At 44.6% G+C, this 21,488-nt stretch overlaps 1 protein-coding gene across 1 annotated transcript in view; it reads right to left on the bottom strand.

Annotated features, from left to right (window-relative positions):
- LOC140389103 (uncharacterized) overlaps nucleotides 1-21,488 on the bottom strand; it is a 383,180-nt gene that overhangs the window by 141,041 nt on the left and 220,651 nt on the right. The window contains exons 38-41 of the mRNA XM_072473262.1: nucleotides 20,554-20,580; nucleotides 19,357-19,392; nucleotides 15,171-15,191; nucleotides 2,894-2,911 (exon numbers count right to left, since the gene is read on the bottom strand). Of these exons, the coding sequence (XP_072329363.1) occupies nucleotides 2,894-2,911; nucleotides 15,171-15,191; nucleotides 19,357-19,392; nucleotides 20,554-20,580 (102 nt within the window). The remainder of the gene's footprint in view (nucleotides 1-2,893; nucleotides 2,912-15,170; nucleotides 15,192-19,356; nucleotides 19,393-20,553; nucleotides 20,581-21,488) is intronic.

Here is a 21,488-nt window from a genome sequence, read left to right on the forward strand (position 1 = left end):
AAATGTAGGCGCACCAAAAGTTGAAAATGCAGACATTGTCAATGAAAAAGGGCAAATGGCAGAAATGTTGAACAATTGCTTTGCCTCAAAAAGAAGCACAACTTGCCGGATGTCCCGAAAAAAATAATAGTCGACAATAATCCAGCATCTGTAACTAGGAATTAATGGAAGTAAAGAGAGATGAATGCCCAGGACCTGCCGATTTCCATCCGTGGGTTTTAAAGGAATGACGGGAGCACATTGCAGATGCCCTAACTGTACTCATCAGGGTTCACTACACTCAGTAGTCCCTCTGGATTCGAAAATTGCATGTCACTCCACTTTTTAAGAAGGGGGAAAGGGGGAAATCAGGGAATTATAGACCGGTTAGACAACATGTATGCTGTGGAAATTGCTGGAGTCCATAATCATACATGGGGTAACTGAACACCTTGTAAAATTTCGGTCGAGCAGAGAGAGCCAGCATGGATTCGTGAAGGGAAGTTCATGCCTGACAATTTTATTGAATTTTCTGAAGGGGTGAGCAAGGTAGTTGACAGGGGAATGGCTATGGATGCCATTTACATAGTCTTTCACGGCGTCTTAAATAAAGTCCCAAACAAGAGTCTGTTAACTGAAGTGGAAGCCCACGGAGTTAAGGACAAATAAAAGACATGGTTACGGAATTGGTTGAACGGCAGGTGACAGAGAGTGTGGATGAAGGGCAATTACTCAAATTAGCAGGTATGACTAATTGTATACTACAGGGATCTGTGTTGGGGTCTGAATTATTCGCACTATTCATTAATGTCTTGCATTATGGCATAGAAAGTCATAGATCCAAATTTACGGAAGATACAATGTTAGTTTGCATTGTAGATAGCCGAGATGATAGCCGAGATATTGACAGATGAGATGAACGGGCAAAATTTTGGCAGATGGAATTTAATGTAAAGAAGTGTGGTTGTACATTTTGGACCAAAACAGCAGAGAGCAGCAGAATAATTTCCAATGGAAAGCAGTTAGGTACTATGATGTCCAAACAGTCTCGGGGGTTCAGGTCCAAGCCAGAAACAAGTGCAGAAAACAATCAAAAGGCTAATCGAAAGTGTAATGGCTGTTACGGAGCCCAAGGCGTGGAAATTATTATTTTCCCCTTGGTCCTTACAGAGTAGGAGCTGCCCTGCAAAGTGGGTGATTGACCTCTATCTAAAAGATAGGCCGTAAGCTACACAGCAGAACAAGAATCCAATAGATTATGTACCGGACAGAACAAATATCGTGTGTAAATAGAATTATGTTTCTTTACTTTGCTCGGTTTGGACGCCCCAGGTCCTTATTAAACTGATGTCAAGGATTAAACTGACTTGCTGCCGACATTGTGAAATACCTGGCTGAGCTACCTCAGTGATTTTCCGGACCCAGGTTTGGATTAACTTAATTCACCGTGCTTCTATTTGTGTGGTTAGATATATTGGATGCCGTTATTGAAAACCGTCCACAGAAAGGAAGGGTAACTTCTTCTGGACCAAGAACATCATGGAGAGCGAATGCCAGACGATCATACTGTTGATGGCCTGTGCAGCGCATACATTCAGCGTGATCTGGAGTTTCAAGTACCAGGTAATGCCAAATATGAAGTCCTTGGACCAAGTTGTGGCATTTGAAGCACATCACTTTGATCCAACCCCGCCAGTAATGTTTCAAAGATATCTGTTTAAATCAGCGGAGAGGTCCTCTAATACGCTCTTCACTGAATTCTCATCATGTCTACGGAAGAAAGCTTAGTTTTGTGAGTATGGTACTGTTTTTGTCCGATGTGCTCGGCGAACATTGGTCTATGGTATAAACAAAATGGAAAAACAGAAGAAATATTTGGGCGAAATCTCCCTGACGTTTCAGCAGGCACTGCTTGTCCCGGGAAAACGCGGAACGGGGATATAGGGGATGGAGGTGAATGGTTTGGAGTGTTGTTCTTCACGTGGTATTCCCAGTGCACGGACCAAACGTCAAGATTTTGACCGACAAGGCGGCTAATTTGTCCACTTAGACGCGGTATCAACTAACCATTGTGCACTACACCTTTGCTCTGGTAGTTTATAGACAACAATCAGTTCACAGTGCCACCATTGTTGTGCAAGGAAGCGGTCCGAGCCTGTTGGGGCGTGACTGGCTCCACCAGCTGCAGTTGGATTGGCAATAAATCTTCTAAATGGGATCGAGCGGTCTGTGTGCTGTACTGAACAAGCCTCCCGGCGTTTCCTAGCCTGATAGAATTAAAGGGGTCATGGCCAATATCCAAGTGTTCCCAGAGGCACAACCCTGAAATCTTCGTGCCCATCCGGTTCCCTATGCTTTAGTGGAGAAAGCCGAGACGGAACTTCATTGTAAGGAGAGTTTGGACACCATAAGGTCTGTGCACTTCGCTAAGTGGACAACTCCAGTGGTACTGTCTTGAAGCCGGATAAGACAGTCCACCTCTGCGAAGACTATACATTGACAGTGAACATGAATTCGAGTTTGGACTGTTATTCTATATCATGTATTGAGGATTTGTATGCAACATTGGCTGGCGGCTGTACATTTACAAAATTGGACATAAGCAACGTTTACTTTATCATGGCCAATCTACGTAAGCTGCACATATTTGGATTGTGGGAAGAAACCAACGCAGATACATGGAGGAAGAATTAACTCCACACATTCACCGAAAGCCAGAATTGAACCCGGGTTCCTGGAGTTGCGAGGCAGCAGTGTTGATCAATATGTCACCGTGCCGCCGATCATATGCGATATTTCCCGCTGTTCCAACAAAATCAATGCAAGTGAGTTGCCTTCAACAGCGAATACTTGGAAGAAAAGAGCCGACATATCGTCATAAGTGACTTGTTTCCGATGAATGCAACGCTCTTACCAAACGAAGTTCGGCTCGCTGCAAATCGAATGAGAAAAACAATCAATCAATAAACTTGAGTCCCAACATCGAATTCAGCTCCAAGAATTATCGTGCAAAATATTTGCTCCATGTCAATGATCATCTTCCTTCTCTCCTTTCTAGCCTCTGAAAAACGTGTGCGGGCTTTGAAAAAGATTTGTTACTCACAGTGGGTGTACTTTTTCCTTTCATCACTCCTCTTATTTTGATTGATCTATCTAGATTACGAGTGGAAACCAAGTTTACTGTAAGATGTTTTCTTAAAATCTGCACCCACCGAATTTTCCTTCTTTGCATTCCCAGTGTGTGGAATTCACGTTCCGAAAATGAATGTTCCACCCAGTAAATTATATTCGTCCCTTTTGGGGACCAACATGCTTGGCCGATGATTTGGGGGGTCACTGTGGAGTCTTTTAATTTTGAAGACAATCTTGTCTCAATCGCTTTGGCCTATTTCAACTTTCTGACAATTAACACGATCGTTAACATGGGAATAATATCAAAGAAATATGTGGAACCCTAAGCCAACTAGACAAAACTCACATTGCCAGCATATTTTCAAGACTGCGTTAAACAGAGCGAAATAAAAAGAATGTGAAGGCGAAAAGTACCCACTGAACGTTGGGGATCAATTTCGTCGCTGGTGAATCCTTCACCACCTTTAGAAATAACAATTCGATTCCAATACAGTATGTGCTTTTCATTTAAAACACATAATTAAACCAAAGAGTTAAATGGAAAGAAATTTGTTTAACGATTTCAGATGAAAAGTTTGTGAAATATCATTTAACACCAAACATTTATACGAAAACCGAATTGACGACAGACGTGACATTGAAAAACCTGCCCTACTTTGCTTGTGCGAATGAAACGTTTTGATCAGTATAACTTTATTTATCGTAAATTATACCTTGAACATGTGACCCGTCCTGAGTTATTTTACCTTTTAACACTGTTACGTATTTGGTGAATAACATTTGCTTGACCAGCGGATTACTGGAGTGGTTTTCCAAACATTTTATAGGCGAACGGCAATTGTCACTGGATCACAGAGTAATCCAGCACAGGCAGAGGTCATTGGCCTCAGGATGTCAGTGGCAACCTTTTGACATAAATATGCACTGTTTCCCCGCCCCCTCGTCTTTTTGATTCGTATAGGCTCCCCCTTCGAGGAATTGTCCAATTAACGTTTAAAAGCACTATTTAACTTTCAGTCGCTTCTTTAGTGCAGAACTGGAGTGTTGCTGAAAAAGTAACCCGCTTTCGAATCTTTAGATCTTTCACCCTTCCGGACGGATGCAATATTGTCAGATTTAGAAGGAGCAACAATTCATTCTGCATGAAACATGGGTGCTGGTTGGTTGGCAAATCACCGCTGATTGGTCGAAGAGTACGCAGAAAGAAAGCATAAGGGTGCTCATATCCCCAGTATTATGTTTAGGTGAAAAAGGTCCAATGCCTTGAGAGGTCACGTACCTGTGTATGTCTATATTTAGCTTCTAGATTTGGTAGGGGAGCCTCGTCGCAACCCTGACTGTTCACTGTAAATTGGAGGTTCGTGTAATTCTTAGCATAGGTCGTGATTGTTGACCAACTGCTGGCAAAACGCGGTCTCAGATGTCGACATGCTGTTGCATATTTTGCAAGTACTGCTTTGATGAATATGGTCAGCACTAGGCCTATTGCGAGTATCCGAGGGGATGTGCTCTTCGAGATCTTCTGACAGTGGCTGGGAGAACCAGCCTGGATGCTAGGCATCGCAGCAGCGCCACAATCCTCAATTTTCATTTAGCAATCGATTATAAACTGTATTCTCAGTCTCAAAAACTCGTTTTCAATTGTTTTCCATCATCTCACCTTTGGTTCTTAACTTTCACGTGCGCCTTCTTGATACGAATCATGGTTTGTCTTTAAACGTTCCATCAAATCCCTGCGTCAGTTCATATTCCTTTATATCCCCCACATGAACATCCCTCAACTATGGAGAGATCGTAGTTTTTCGGGTACTTCAACTGAACTGGTTTGGTTACTTGTTGCAGCTCTTCCATCGATGGTAGATCGGAATGGATTCTACTCCAGCTTACGAGAGATCATCATCTGCTACTATCGATTCACGTTTGATTAGTAAGCTTTGCGAACGTGAAGTGGGAGATAGCCTGAGCGAGGCAGCCAGAGTGGGATTGAAACTTGGTAATTTTGCACAGTGTGATAATTGAAGAGGGAGAGATCCAGAGAGCACCTGGGGAAGATAAGTGATATAAAGATCTACCTCGGGTATCTGCAGCGACAAGGGAAGGTAAGAGTCCAAAATACTTTCTTAAATAATTTAATTAATGATATAACTGTCCGTCAGTGGGGTTAAGTGCTGTACTTCTGAGATCTGAGACGCTTTCGGCGACTCGCACAACTATACCTGCAGCAAACGCACCCACTTGCAACTCCTCGCAGACCACATGGATATGTTGAAGCAACAGATGGAAGCACGTATGAGCGTGCAGGTTGTGGAAAGCGTCATGGACAGGAGTTTACGTGATGTGGTGACACCCAAGGTGCAGGCAGATAGGCGGGTGACCGCTAGAAGGGCTGCCAGTCAGGGCAGGAATTCCTTGTGGTCGTACCCCTCTGTAACAAGTATTGGGAGGCGGGTGGGTGGTGGCCCAGGAGGGGATAAAAACACCAGCACCAAAAGCAGTTGTTAAGCAGGGTGGGACAAAGAGCAATTTATCAATAGTTATACGGCACTCAATAGTGAGGGGTACAGCGAGGTGCTTCTGTGGACGTGAAAGAGACTCGAGGATGGTATGTTGCAGCCCTGGTGCCAGGGTACAGGATGTCTCTGAACGTGCAGAAAACATTCTGAAGTGAGAGAGTCCATCAGCAGAAGTCGTGGCACACATTAGTACTAACGACATAGGTAGGAAGAAAGCTAACACGCAGGGCCTCTAGGGTTGTAATCTCAGGATTACTCTGTGCCACGTGCCAGTGAGCCTAGAAATGGGTAGATAGTACACTGAACACATTGCTAAACAGCTGGTGTAGGAGGGAGGGTTTGATATCTGGGCCATTGGGATCTCATCCGGGGCAGGTAGGACCTTGTACAAGAAGGTCGGGTTGCATCTAAACTAGAGGGGCATAAATAATTTGGCCGCGAGGTTTGCTAATGTCACACGGGAGAATTTAAACTAATTTGGCAGGGGGATGGGAACCAAAGCAAAGGAGAATTAACTGACGGGGAACTAGAGAGTAGGGCCAGTACGACTCAGGAAGAGCAGGTAGGGTGTGGTTGCTGATCAAGGAGGGCCTGGGCCTGACGTGCATTTGTTTCAATGAGCGAACTGTAACAGGTAAGGCAGATGAACTTAGACCTTGGGTTAGTACTTGGAGCTTTGATGTTGTTTCCATTACGAGACTTCGGTAAGGGAGAGAAAGGACTGGCAGGTTAACATTATTGCAGCTGGCTTTTCTCGCAAGATATCCCCTTCATCCTTTAATTTTACTGGCATCAGATCAAATATGAACAATGCATCGTTCAGAATATTACCTAAATTTCCCGCTCCCTCAACTTTTGAAACCAACACTATTCCGTGAGGAACACCACATGGATGAAGCAATGAATGCAACAAATGACATAAAATCAATGCACGGTGAGGGAGGTAAATGTGTAGCATCACGAGTATCATCACTTCTGGCCGAGGTCATCAAGTCTTTTTCCATTCGTTCATGGAACGTGGGCGTCACAGGCTGTGCCATCATTAATTGCCCATCCCTAATTGCCTCTGAGGGGGCAGTTAAGAGTCAACCACGTTGCTGTGTGTCTGGAGTCACATGTCCGCCAGACCACGTAAGGACGGCATATTTCCTTCCCGAAAGGACATTAATGAACCAGATGAGTTTTTACGACAATGGTTTCATGGTAATCGTGAGACTTTTAATTTCAGATATTTTATTGAACTTCAATGCATCACCTGCCGTGGTGGGATTCGAACCCTGTCCCCAGATCATTGTCCTGGGTTTACTGGGTTACAAGTTCAGCGACAAACTACTCGGCCACCGCCTCCTCAACTGAACATGCCGTTTGTCAGACTGGGTGGAAGGAAGATAATGAAGGAAACAACAAGAGGAAAAACGTAGTAGATCTCGTCCTCACGAACAGACCTATTTGGGATGATTTGGAAGGAGCGACCACTGGAATATTTGTGAAGACTAGAATACCGTCCATCCTCCGTTTCAAATTATATTAATTCAGAACAGATATGACGACTCAAATTTTACATGTGCCAAACGGTGTGGACCATTAATCAATCGCAATACCGCAGTCAAAACAATCGGTATCGTCAAGGCGTTGTATTTCCCTGAGTATACTTTTCCCATTAGATCAACCCGTGTTCACTGTCCTGGATAGTGTGCCAGGAGGAGCAGCAGGGATAAGTAGAAATGAGGAGCCAACCTCTTGAACTTGAAACGCAACCAATGTGCTTGCAGTGGAAGTAGCATTCAATGGACGAAGCAAATAGATCCCACAACAAAAAGACCATGTCAACGCTCTGGAGCCGTGCGACATTCCACCGTGAATGGTGGAGAACACCTCAGCAACGAACTGCAGATGAGGATGCAGAAATGTCCTCCTTGTCAGCGACAGGGGAGGCCAACACGTCTGTGCAAAGGACAAGGTGGTATTTGCAACACAGAGTTAGAAAATAAACGGGAGTTGCACTAAATAGCCCAAGCAAAATTGAAGTCAGTGTCAGTCATGAAAAATAAACTCTCCTTGGTGGAGACCAGGCCAAGCATAAAGCATGATAATTATGAATGTTGCACTTCAAGGATATCGATTCAGGAGTTCTTAAGAATAATATCATAGAATTTACAGTGCAGAAGGAGGCCATTCGGCCCATCAAGTCTGCACCGGCTCTTGGAAAGAGCACCCTACCCAAGGTCAACACCTCCACCCTATCCCCATAACCCAGTAACCCCACCCAACACTAAGGGCAATTTTGGACACTTTGGGCAATTTATCATGGCCAATCCACCTAACCTGCACATCTTTGGACTGTGGGAGGAAACCGGAGCACCCGGAGGAAACCCACGCACACACGGGGAGGATGTGCAGACTCCGCACAGACAGTGACCTAAGCTGGGATCGAACCTGGGACCCTGGAGCTGTGAAGCAATTGTGCTATCCACAATGCTACCGTGCTATCGACAGCACAACCCTTTTCAGCTGTGTTATCAAAGAACGTCCCTTATCAAAAATATCAGAAGTGAACATGTTCACTAAGATTGTACATTCTGAAGTAAAAGTAATCCCTGCTCACATACTGTAAAAACCTATGCCCATCTATACCCAGCAAATCTAAACAATATTCAGCTCAGAGCTGATGACTGACAAGCAACAGTGACGCCTCGTGAGTGCCAAGCAAGATTCAAGCTGACTCGGTACATCCAATAAGTGGCACGATGGTACAGTAGTTAGCAGTGCTTCTTCACGGCACCAGGAACCTGGGTTCAATTCCTGCCTTGCGTGACAGTGCAGAGTTTGCACGTCCTCCCCGTAGCCTCCCCGTATGAGTGTAAGTTTCCTCCTTGTGCTCCAGATTCCTCCCACGGTCAAAAGCAGTGCAGGTTACGTGGCTTGGCCACGCTAAATTGCTCCTTAGTGTCCATGGATGTGCAGGTTAGGTAGGATTACTGGAATAGGATGGGGGAGTCTGCCAAGGTCGGGTGCTCTTTCAGAGGGTTGGAGCAGACTCAGTGAGCCTAATGGCTTTCTTCCGCACTGTCGACATTCTCTTCTCTCCTCTCCTCTCCTCTCTCTTCTCTTCTCTTTTATTATCGCTTAATCCCACAGCATAACCTCTCTCGGAGTTATCGATGACACAAAAGTTAACTGAACCAGCAATATGTAAACCATGGCTGTAAGAATGTTCAGAAAATAGGGGGCGGGATTCTCCACTCCCACCCCGAAGTGGCCGCGCCGTCGTGAACGCCGTTGAGGCTCACGACGGCGCGGAACAGTCCCGACCGATTCAGGCCCTGACAATGGGCCAGGATCGGGGGACGCATCATCTACACACGCCAGGCCTTGTCGCCCGCGTAAAAGCAGCGGCGCATAGATGACGCGGCCAGCGCCGCATAACGGGCGTCATCTGGCCGGCACCAATCCGTGCATGCGTGGTTGTCGTCCTTTCTAAATCTGCCCCGCAAGAAGATGGGGGACGGATCTTGCGGGGCGGCGGAAGGAAGGAGGTCCTCCTTCAGAGAGGACGGGCCGACGATCGGTGCGCACCGATCGCGGGCCACCCCACTTCCAGGTGAAGCTTGGTGCAGGATCCCCCCCTCGACCCCCCCCCCCCCCCCCCACAGGGCGCCCCCCCCCCCCCCAGCGTTCACGCACCGCCCACGACTGCAGCGACCAGGTGTGGACGGCGCCGGGGGGAACCCGCCGTTTTGGCCTGGCCGCTCGGCCCATCCGGGCCTCAGAATAGCGGGGGTGCCGGAGAATCGCAATTTTGTGTGTCTTCGGCGATTCTCCGGACTGCGGCCCGCGAAACTCGACCGGGCCGTTCCCGCCGCTTGGGAGAATCGCGAGAGGGCGTCGGACCGGCGTCCCCGGATATTTTGGCGGCCCGGGCGATTCTCCCAACCGGCGTGGGAGTGGAGAATTGTGCCCCTGTGCGGGATCCGTTGGATGATACGGGAATTTGGAAAAAAGGAATTGGACGGAGAATAGGTTCCAACACCAAAATCGCGGTGGTTGCCGATTTGATGCCAAATCGCAATTCTCTGTCAGCTCCACAGCAGTGTTAATGTGTTAAGGAAGGCACTGTAAATGCCATTCGCATATCATTCACGATCGGGTATTCTCCGGTGCCTCCTCGATTCTCCTCCTCTGAAGACCCAAGTTCACGACAACGCAGGTCACTTGTGCTTTTAACAATCATGAAACCATCGCCGTGGCTGATGAGGGAGAGAGCGGAGGTAGGGCACAGAGAGGAGCGACTATGGGCTGCCGAGTCGTAGACTGGCTGGGCTGGCTGGGGATGGATGGGGGTGGGGTGCTGGCAGGTACAGGGTAGGGGGGAACATGCCGTATGGCCGGAGCAGTGACGATGTCATATTTTGAAGGAAACTGATCGAAAATGAGAGTAAATTATTTTCAGCAATACATTCATTTGATAACCTTACATTCAGCCTCCTGACAATATCTGCTATTGTGTGTCTGCATTATTTTGAAGGATAACAAATGACTTACCTGCCTCATCGCACAAATGCGGGGAAACTTTGCCCTCAAACCATTCTCTTTATCAGTGAATCTGTGAGAAACATCCTGCCTGCACGTGAACCTTAACGACAAGGACAATAATTATTTGAGGAAAAACATCGTACCACAGTAATGTTTAGGATTTTGTTTTGATTGCCATTTACAACACATGTTATGACAAAAGGAACATATTGCTTTCCTTGAACGCCAGAATTCCTCACTTAAGCAACTGATGCGAGCGTGTCATTTTTTTCTTTTACCTTTGCCGTACTTTGAACATAGAACATAGAACATTACAGCGCAGTACAGGCCCTTCGGCCCTCGATGTTGCGCCGACCTGTAAAGACACTCTAAACCCCATCTACACTATTCCCTTATCATCCATATGTCTATCCAATGACCATTTGAATGCCATTAGTGTTGGCGAGTCTACTACCGTTGCATGCAGGGCATTCCACGCCCTTACTACTCTCTGAGTAAAGAACCTACCTCTGACATCCGTCCTATATCTATCTCCCCTCAATTTAAATTGATGTCCCCTCGTGCAAGACATCACCATCCGAGGAAAAAGGCCTTCACTGTCCACCCTATCTAATTCTCTGATCATTTTGTATGCCTCAATTAATTAACCTCTTAACCTTCTTCTCTCTAACGAAAACAGCCTCAAGTCCCTCAGCCTTCCCTGATAAGATCTTCCCTCCATACCAGGCAACATTCTGGTAAATCTCCTCTCTTTCCAATGCTTCCACATCCTTCGTATAATGCGGCAACCAGAATTACACACAATACTCCAAATGCGGCCGCACCAGAGTGTTGTACAGCTGCAACATGACCTCGTGGCTCCGAAACTCAATCCCTCTACCAATAAAAGCTAACACACCGTACGCCTTCTTAATAACTCTCTCAAACTGCGTGGCAACTTTCAGGGATCTATGCACATGGACACCGAGATCTCTCTGCTCATCCGCACGACCAAGAATCTTACCATCAGCCCAGTACTCTCTCTTCCTGTTATTCCTTCCAAAATGAATCACCTCACACTTTTCTGCATTAAACTCCATTTGCCACCTCTCAGCCCAGCGCCGCAGCTCATCTATGTCCCTCCATAACTTGTAACATCCTTCCGCACTGTCCACAACTCCACCGACTTTAGTGTCATCTGCAAATTTACTCATCCATCCTTTTACGCCCTCCTCCAGGTCATTTATAAAAATGACAAACAGCAGTGGCCCCAAAACAGATCCTTGTGGTACACCACTAATTACTGGACTCCAGTCTGAACATTTCCCATCAACCACCACCCTTTGTCTTCTTCCATCTAGCCAATTCCTGATCCAATCTGCTAAATCACCCTGAATCCCTTGCCTCCGTATTTTCTGCAGTAGCCTACCGTGGGGAACCTTAGTAAACGCTTTACTGCAATCCATATACACCACATCAACTGCTTTACCCTCATCCACCTGTTTGATCATCTTCTCAAAGAACTCAATAAGGTTTGTGAGGCACGACCTAGCCTTCACAAAACCGTGTTATTCGTTTCCAGATGATTATACATCCTGTCTCTTATAAACCTTTCAAGATTTTGCCCACAACAGAAGTAAGGCTCACTGGTCTATAGTTACCCCGGTTGTCTCCACACCCCTTCTTGAACAAGGGGACAACATTTGCCATCCTCCAGTCTTCTGGTACTGTTCCTGTAGACAAAGATGATCAAAGCCAAAGGCTCAGCAATCGCCTCCCTAGCTTCCCAGAAAATACTACGATAAATCCCATCCGGCCCAGGGGACTTATCTATTTTCACGCTTTCCAGAATTGATTACACCTCCTCCTTATGAACCTCAATCCATTCTAGTCCAGTAACCTGAATCTCAGTATTCTCCTCGAGAACATTGTCTTTTTCCTGTGTGAATACTGACGAAAAATATTCATTTAGCACCTCTCGTATCTCCTCGGACTCCAAGCACAACTTCCCACGACTGTCGTTGACTGGCCCTACTCTTAACCTAGTCATCAATTTATTCGTGCCATATCTATAGAAAGCTTTAGGGTTTTCCTTGACCCTACCTGCCAAAGACTTCTCATGTCCCCTCCTCGCTCTTCTTAGCTCTCTCTTTAGGTCCTTCCTAGCTAACTTGTAACTCTCGAGCGCCCGAAATGAACCTTCATGTCTCATCTTTACACAAACCTCCTTCTTCCTCTTGCTCCACCACTCCCTCCCTGCCTGACTGGTACATACTTATCAAGGACAAGCAGTAGCTGTTCCTTGAACAAGCTCCACATTTCCATTGTGCCCATGCCCTGCAGTTTTCCTCTCCATCTGATGCATCCTAAGTCTTGCCTCATCGCATCATAATTGCCTTTCCCCCAAATATAACTCTTACCCTGCGGTATTTACCTATCCGTTTCCATCACTAAAGTAAACGTAATCGAATTGTGGTCACTATAACCAAAGTGCTCACCTACCTCCAAATCTAACACCTGTCCTGGTTCAATACCCAGTACCAAATCCAATATAGCCTAGCCTCTCGTTGGCCTATCTACATACTGTGTCAAGAAACTGTCCTGCACACATTGGACAAAAATGGACCCATCTAAAGTACTCGAACTAAAGCGTTTCCTGTCAATATTTGGAAAGTTAAAGACCCCCATAACAACTACCCTGTTGCTTTCGCTCCTATCCAGAATCATTTTTGCAATCCTTTCCTCTACATCTCTGGAACTTTTCGGAGGCATATTTCTAACCTCAGTCCATACTACCTCAGTAGACGAGTCCTCATCAAACGCCCTTTCTGCCACCGCAATCCTGTCCTTGACTAACAATGCACCCCTCCCCCTCTTTTACCATCTTCCCTGAGCTTACTGAAATACGTAAACTCCGGCACGTGCAAAAACCATTCCTGTCCTTGCTCTATCCCTGTCTCCAAAATGGCCACAACATCGAAGTCCCAGGTACCAACCCATGTCGCACTTTCACCAACCTTATTCCGGATGCTCTGGCATTGAAGAAGGCACACTTTAAACCACCTTGCTGCCTGCCGGTACACTCCTGCAACTTTGAAACCTTACTCATGACCTCATTACTCTCAACTTCGCTTTCGAGCCTAAATTACTTTCATTTTCAATCTTACTATCACTCAAAATTAATTGAAACACCGAAACTAGGACCTAATATGTTTATCCTTTAAATCTTCCAATTAAGGGCCTTTTTGGAGTGGCCAATCCACCGACCCCACACATATTTGGGTTGTGGCGGTGAGGCACATGCAGACACTGGGAGAATGCGCAAACTCCAAATGGACAATGAACAGGGCCGGAATTGAATCCGTGACATAGCAGTGCTCACCATTGAGCCACCGTTCCGGCCGTCACTAACATATTTATGACTAATCGGCTGCCATTCCTGTCTTTTATGAACTTTTTTTTCTGCCAGCTGGGACATGCCATTGATGCATATCACGTATCAAAAGTCGTCCAGCAAAGTTTAGGTCAGGCCTTGCTCCCATTTAAAATTCCTGAATGTATGTTTGCACCCGCTGGTACAAAGCAGTGCTATCGAGAAAAGCCGTCTTTGTTGTGTCGTCGTGACCGAGGTGCTCTTCTGAAAGAGGTGACTGCAAATCCATAGCTCTTCCTCCGAAAGACTCTGTACCGAAAACACTCTGCAAGGACATATTCCAAGATTATTTCGGCGAATTCAGATTCATGGTAATTCTTCAGAAGTGCAGAAAATACATTTCTGCTCACCTACCGATGTTAGACGAATAGTATTTGCTCTCTAGTCGTTCTCGAGCTTCACGACGAATTCAAGTTGGAGATTTTCTTTATCAAGTAATTTCCCCTCTTCTTCATCAATTTTCTCGATTGCTCACGTTCCACTTTCTCTTTAGAATTCACGATTGTTTATTTTCGTTTCGACTTCAACTTATGACCATCGATTCCCATCTAATAGTATATCTGCTTCGACCCGAGTTCCACGGGAATGGTCGTCACCAATAGGTCGCACTTCTCCAGAACATCCTTACCTCTGCTGACGACAGCCTTGTCAGTGGGAAACTGCCAGCAATGCCTTTTAACAAATCTTCAATGGCAATCCTGTGCTTGTATGGCCGAATCTCGTCAACCAATTACGTTAATAGAAACAGCTCCAGCAAACCTGTGCCTGCTGGATTTATACTTAGGAGTTTTACTCCAGCACATGTGTAACATTTGCAGTTAACCACTTGTCTAATAATAATAAAATGTTACAAGTTGATGGATCCCACCTTGAATTCCTTCAGCCTGCCTGCGCTACACCACAGGGTGAATTGAGGTCGGATGGCTCCGTGTATGTTATCTGATTTCAAGCAGTTTCAGTTGGCCTTGAAATCCGAAGCGTCAGTTTCACTGCCAGTTGTAGTAAGATCCCAACCTCGAAAAAAGGAAAAATGCAAGATTTTAACTGAAACATTGCTCTGGTTGTCTGTCAGAAGGTAAGGACAGTTCATAATGCATGAACAGTACGTGCGAAATGCAACACAGTGCAGATTCCTAGAAGTGCAATAATGAGCGATGTTGAATTATAGAGACAGACGGATGTTCCTTTTTCTTCAAAATGTTTGATTCCAAAATTAACCAGGAAAGATGCACTCTCACTCGACTGATATTGGCTGTTCTCTTAATAAGCGCTATAAGGAATGATCGTTCTTATTCCCGCCAGCTAAATTAAATCTTATTCGACTGTCATCACTGTTCTCTAAATCCGGCTATTTACAATTGACCTACGTGACCCACTAATCCATGAGAACGCGATCAAACAATTCCTCCTTGTACATTGGACCACGAGAATATCGACCAATGGAATATACTTTGAATATGTCAAAGCTCTTCGCGATTGACAGCAATATTATAAACAGCTTTCAAATATGCTTTGCATGACCCGTTCGCAAGATCCTCAATTTCGGGAACATACTTATTATTGCAATAATTCTTCCCTTGACAATTTTCGCCTGTACTTACATGAATGATCATCCAATATATCTTGAATGAAAATAGGAGTTGGTTATTGTTGACGAAGTGCCAAATGCATTCGAAAAAATATGATCAATTGATGAGATTTTCTAATGACGCATATTCGAATGTGCTGCGACAGTTTGCATCTGCATTTGTTTGCACAATGGTTTGATTGTCGTCATAATAGGCGAATGAACAGGCAAACAATAACAAGCACGACAGAGGTGTTGAATGAGAATGGCTGAGTTTGTTCTTTCCCCTTCTTTGCAAAGGTGATAATGTCGTCTGGTCCAGGCTAATTAACAATTGCTTATATTTGCTCGCTTCAGCCTTTGGAATTATGTGGTCGATTCTGTTGCACAGTGCTTAAATCGCCGTCCCTTCGAGCAACACCCTGGGCTAGCATTCTCTGAGGAATGAGCAAAACCCCACATACACACAATAATCACTGGAAGGACATTTTCCAAAACCTGCACATGATATACCCAATGCTTGTGAAAGTGCGGTAGGTTTCATTGTTTCGAGACCGTCATTTACGTTCCGTCGACGTGCTCTGCCAACGAAGTTAAACTTTCCTCAGGTTGCAAGTTTACTGATTTATTGGAATTGGTGCAGTATCGAATACGTTCAGGATGGAATTAGGACCCCCGGGCTCAGAGTGCATTTAATTTGTGTCCGACTAGAGGGCGCTCTACTTGCGTACACCTGTGAATATGTTGAAACGCTGATGAACTCTTTCAATGGCAATAAGGATTAGAATACTGGTTTTCCACAAATATCTCAAAGGATAACTATGCTGGGATATCTGTACCTGTGAAAAGACTGCGCGAAATGGACCTCAGAAAGCAGGTAGCCATTCAAGTTAGGAATCAGAATTGTTTCTTTTTTATTGTTTTAAGGGGTCATGAGTACCGAGTTAATGGAGCTTGATGAGCTGCAAAGGATAATATTTCTCTCATGGTGCATTTTCAGGGAATGGTTGAGAGCCAATGGGTCAACCCGTCTTCAACTTTAGCTTCACACAAGTCCAAGAATAATTCAGGCCTCTACAGCAACCCCATTGTTTTACAATATTGCATTATTTAATGCAATCGTTCCATCGCCATCGGCGTACATTGATAAAGTGATACCAGAACAATCAGCATGCAATGTTATTTTTCTGGCCGGGCATTCGTATGTTTCATCGCCCACATGCTCCTTTCCCCATCTGTCCCATTTCCCTTTCTCTCGTCTGTCTGACGCTTCTGCTAATGTTCGTAACCTGAAAGCTTTCAACAGCTTCTATTGATATTTAATATGACATTTATCTTCCCCTGACGATGCTGCTAATGAATTAAGACCTCCTTTTCTGGTAATTATTTTGTGTTACTTCTCAGTCTCTCATGTTGTTCTTGTTGTCCGGGGACTTTGCTCGCGTCTTTCCGCACCCAAACCCTGGTTGCTCCTCAATTCTTTCTCAAAGCTAATGCCATCTCAACTGAGGCATTTGGAGAAGGTAAGGATGTAACAAAGTGTTTCTTAAGTTACGACTTTGTAGAGAAAGTAATGTCTCAACAAGAACTAATACTTCATATACACCCATCTTAAAATGTAGTTGTCAGATACTTAAACATTCAGAATGGAATCTATAGAGCTAGAAGATGAAAGGGGTGAGGTTTTTTTCTGCGGCGATGAAAATCCCACGTTTGGAATAACGTCTAAAGCTCTGGGAACCACGCATTAAAATTAACCCATTCGCCATTTAGTAGTGCAGGGTCACCAGAGTGTTGGCGGGAATCGAAAGGTTAAGCAATGCGGTTCCATGAAATAAGCGGTTATCCCCTGGCATAGTGAATTTCATTCAGGTTTGTCGGATAATTATAACAATCGATCGGCGAAATGGAAAGAGTTTTTTTGCTGATGCTGGCAGAGTCCAAGACAAAAATCTCAGACAGAACCTTAAAATGGCAGCGCAGTCATTAAGGACACAAGTTTGAATGCAGTTTGTCAGGCAAATAAAGGGATAATTATAGAACCACGTCCATCTCCAAATGCACCTCTACGCCTATCGCCTCCTCTCCGACAACCAGCGGGCACACAAGCATTACATTCCAGCGAAATTCATAACTTTAAATCTTAAATTATTACATTTTTGTTTGACCACCAGTTCAAATGATATAGACTCCATGGTGAATGGGGTTATCCTCTAGATCGAGTCTTTCCTCAGTTGTAGCGGAAACGGTTTCAGGGGCTGAATTTATTCCCGAAATTTACTCCCCGAGACACACATGACCTCTTCCCAACTGGTAGCATTATTGGTCACGTTATTACATAATCTCTCCACTCAGTGTTTCCTTTCTGTCGGATAAATATGGCATCTTTTAGTCCTAAATCATTTGTTTCTGAATCATATTTCACTCTATTCCAATGTTGCACGATTTGGACCTTTAGGTGCCAGTCTTAAAAAATATTAAGGTAGATAAGTCCCCAGGGCCTGATGGGATCGACCCCAGAATACTGAAGGAGGCTGGAGAGGAAATTGCTGAGGCCTTGACAGAAATCTTTGGATCCTCGCTGTCTTCAGGGATGTCCCGGAGGACTGGAGAATAACCAATGTTGTTCCTCTGTTTAAGAAGGGTAGCAAGGATAATCCCGGGAACTACAGGCCGGTGAGCCTTACTTCAGTGGTAGGGAAATTACTGGAGAGAATTCTTAGAGACAGGATCTACTCCCATTTGGAAGCAAATGGACGTATTAGTGAGAGGCAGCACGGTTTTGTGAAGGGGAGGTCGTGTCTCACTAACTTGATAGAGTTTTTCGAGGAGGTCACTAAGATGATTGATGCAGGTAGGGCAGTAGATGTTGTCTATATGGACTTCAGTAAGGCCTTTGACAAGGTCCCTCATGGTAGACTAGTACAAAAGGTGAAGTCACACGGGATCAGGGGTGAACTGGCAAGGTGGATACAGAACTGGCTAGGCCATAGAAGGCAGAGGGTAGCAATGGAGGGATGCTTTTCTAATTGGAGGGCTGTGACCAGTGGTGTTCCACAGGGATCAGTGCTGGGACCTTTGCTGTTTGTAGTATATATAAATGATTTGGAGGAAAATGTAACTGGTCTGATTAGTAAGTTTGCAGACGACACAAAGGTTGGTGGAATTGCGGATAGCGATGAGGACTGTCTGAGGATACAGCAGGATTTAGATTGTCTGGAGACTTGGGCGGAGAGATGGCAGATGGAGTTTAATCCGGACAAATGTGAGGTAATGCATTTTGGAAGGTCTAATGCAGGTAGGGAATATACAGTGAATGGTAGAACCCTCAAGTGTATTGAAAGTCAAAGAGATCTAGGAGTACAGGTCCACAGGTCATTGAAAGGGGCAACACAGGTGGAGAAGGTAGTCAAGAAGGCATACGGCATGCTTGCCTTCATTGGCCGGGGCATGGAGTATAAGAATTGGCAAGTCATGTTGCAGCTGTACAGAACCTTAGTTAGGCCCACTTGGAGTATAGTGTTCAATTCTGGTCGCCACACTACCAGAAGGATGTGGAGGCTTTAGAGAGGGTGCAGAAGAGATTTACCAGAATGTTGCCTGGTATGGAGGGCATAAGCTATGAGGAGCGGTTGAATAAACTCGGTTTGTTCTCACTGGAACGAAGGAGGTTAAGGGGCGACCTGATAGAGGTATACAAAATTATGAGGGGCATAGACAGAGTGGATAGTCAGAGGCTTTTCCCCAGGGTAGAGGGGTCAATTACTAGGGGGCATAGGTTTAAGGTGAGAGGGGCAAGGTTTAGAGTAGATGTACGAGGCAAGTTTTTTACGCAGAGGGTAGTGGGTACCTGGAACTCGCTACCGGAGGAGGTAGTGGAAGCAGGGACGATAGGAACATTTAAGGGGCATCTTGACAAATATATGAATAGGATGGAAATAGAAGGATACGGACCCAGGAAGTGTAGAAGATTGTAGTTTAGTCGGGCAGTATGGTCGGCACGGGCTTGGAGGGCCGAATGGCCTGTTACTGTGCTGTACATTTCTTTGTTCTTTGTCTTTGTTCTCTCCGTGCTCATGCGATTATACAATGCTATTTATGCCGGCTTGGTTACCATATATATGTTGTATATAATATATATACTGTTTGGCATTATGTTTCTAATGAAAAATGTTTGTCCTGAAGATACACATCGAGGAGCTTTTGATCGCACTTCTTACCGCCTTCACGCTGCGGTTTCTCGCATTTTTGAAGATCTGAGAAGTTAAAAAGCAGTCTTAAGTTGAATGTTGCACAAATCATTAACGGCACTCTACTTATCATTCTTTACCTTGTGTACTTAAGCACCACAGTAGCGCGCAGAAATGAATTTTGGCATTATCTTTGCAATCCTGCATTTCTCTTGCATAAACTGTAAGTTGTGTAAAAATTCCAAGACACGTTTTGTCTTCTACCACCCAGGAAGGTCACTTGGAAAATAATTCGATCCCTCAAATTCCCAATTGCTTCGATGTATTTTACCTGACTGCTGCGTGTGTGATCCAAACGTCCATAATGATTAGGCAGCACTATATCTGAAGACGATAAACGTGCTCCTAAAATGTTAGCATCTCTACCAAGAGCACAATAATTTCCAATTTGTAACACTGAGGAAATATTGCTGCACCACAGGAGTGATGATACTGACAAATATATATGTTTTCTGTGGAGACAAACTGAATTTAATCACACAACTGAATACATCAGAAACACATAAATTGCTTTACAGTTAGAAGGTACAATCATTTTAAGTAAACGACAAAATCTTTACTGATTTCCGAAGCCTGCCATATATTCCAATTGAGCAAACCAATGCATATGAAATGCCTTTCATGAATAGAGTTAGAAACCAAGGGTTTACTTGTTTTTTTATGTGCAGAACCTTTGGAGAGAGAACCTTTCAGGAATAAACCCCAACACGTCTGTTCAGATTAGAGTTATGGAACCTATTGTCTCTTGAAAGAGACCTGGCTCCTCCAATTAAGTACATAATCTACTCACAGCAAAACACATTATTTTGCTTCCTCTTACAAAATGTACCTTGGTTCGTTTAGCCAGGATCCAACAAAATGGCCCTCATAGATTACCTTCACTTAAGGTCCCTTCAAACGTTAACAATATTTCATTCGCTAGCTATCTATAGAACCTAACCCTAACCCAAATGAAATCTCAACGTATATTAGTAGAACACTTCACTAGCAAAGCAACGATTTGCTCACCTTTACGACACCATAATCCCCACGCTGGCAGGCATACTGTCTGTATGCATCTTAACCAAAGTTTTAAGAACGTTATTGCATATAAAATATATAAAATATGGCAACCTCTTACATTCATCACAAAAAATAATTTGAATATTCCAGTTTCCAGAAATTTACCCTCAACTGTTTCGTTCAATTTTCCCTCTGTACAGAAGTGCAAATAATGCAAAACAGTGATGAAAATAAGGCGGTTAACAGAAGCAACCTGCATTTATATGACGACTTCAATCTAATAGCACATTCCAGTGCACTTCAGAGCTGCAGTATGAAACTAAATTTGACATGCAGAAGAACAGTAGGCGAAAAAAACATGCTCAGGAAATTTGGAAAGCGAGGACAGGTCGCAAACGTGGTCGGGATTGTGGGGTGGAGTTATGTCAGAACTCGATGCCACACAACAGAAGGTAGAACGATCAACTATGGAGTTTTTAAATTTGGGATTATATGGGTTCTGGAATTAGCAGAGCACGGATATCAACGGAGGCTGCAGGTGTTAACACGATAAATGTGGTGAAATGCTCTGGAGGGATTTAAATAAAGTTCGAGAAATGTGCGATCAAAGTATTGCTTGAGTATAAACGGAGATCAACGAGCACAGGCATGAGTTGCTCGTTTTCATGCACATCACTTTAATCCTGTTATCTGCCCTCCTACATGACAGGTGGCGATTTAAGCTGAGGGTCACCACACTTCAAATGAGACGGAACCGTGAGACGAAACCAATTCTCCAACCGGCCAGCCAACTGAGTTAACTGGCCGTGTTTCAACATGGGTACGAGTGTTTTGGATGACCTCAGATTCACAGAAGGCGGAATCTCTGAGGTTCAAGATGTCGGTTTGCTCAGCAGGTCTCATAGAACGACATGGTCTCTTCCAAATTCATTTCAATATCATGACAATGGAAATATATGGAGAGTCATGACGAGAAACGGAGGCGCTAGACGAGAGGAAAGAGCATGGGAGAGATATATGTCGAGTACCCACGAGTGTTCTAGAATAGTCCAATCTTGAAATAATGTAATCATAAATTATGAACCTAGGATTAGTTATAT

The sequence above is a fragment of the Scyliorhinus torazame genome, chromosome 14, assembly GCF_047496885.1.
Source record: "Scyliorhinus torazame isolate Kashiwa2021f chromosome 14, sScyTor2.1, whole genome shotgun sequence".
Taxonomy (NCBI): domain Eukaryota; kingdom Metazoa; phylum Chordata; class Chondrichthyes; order Carcharhiniformes; family Scyliorhinidae; genus Scyliorhinus; species Scyliorhinus torazame.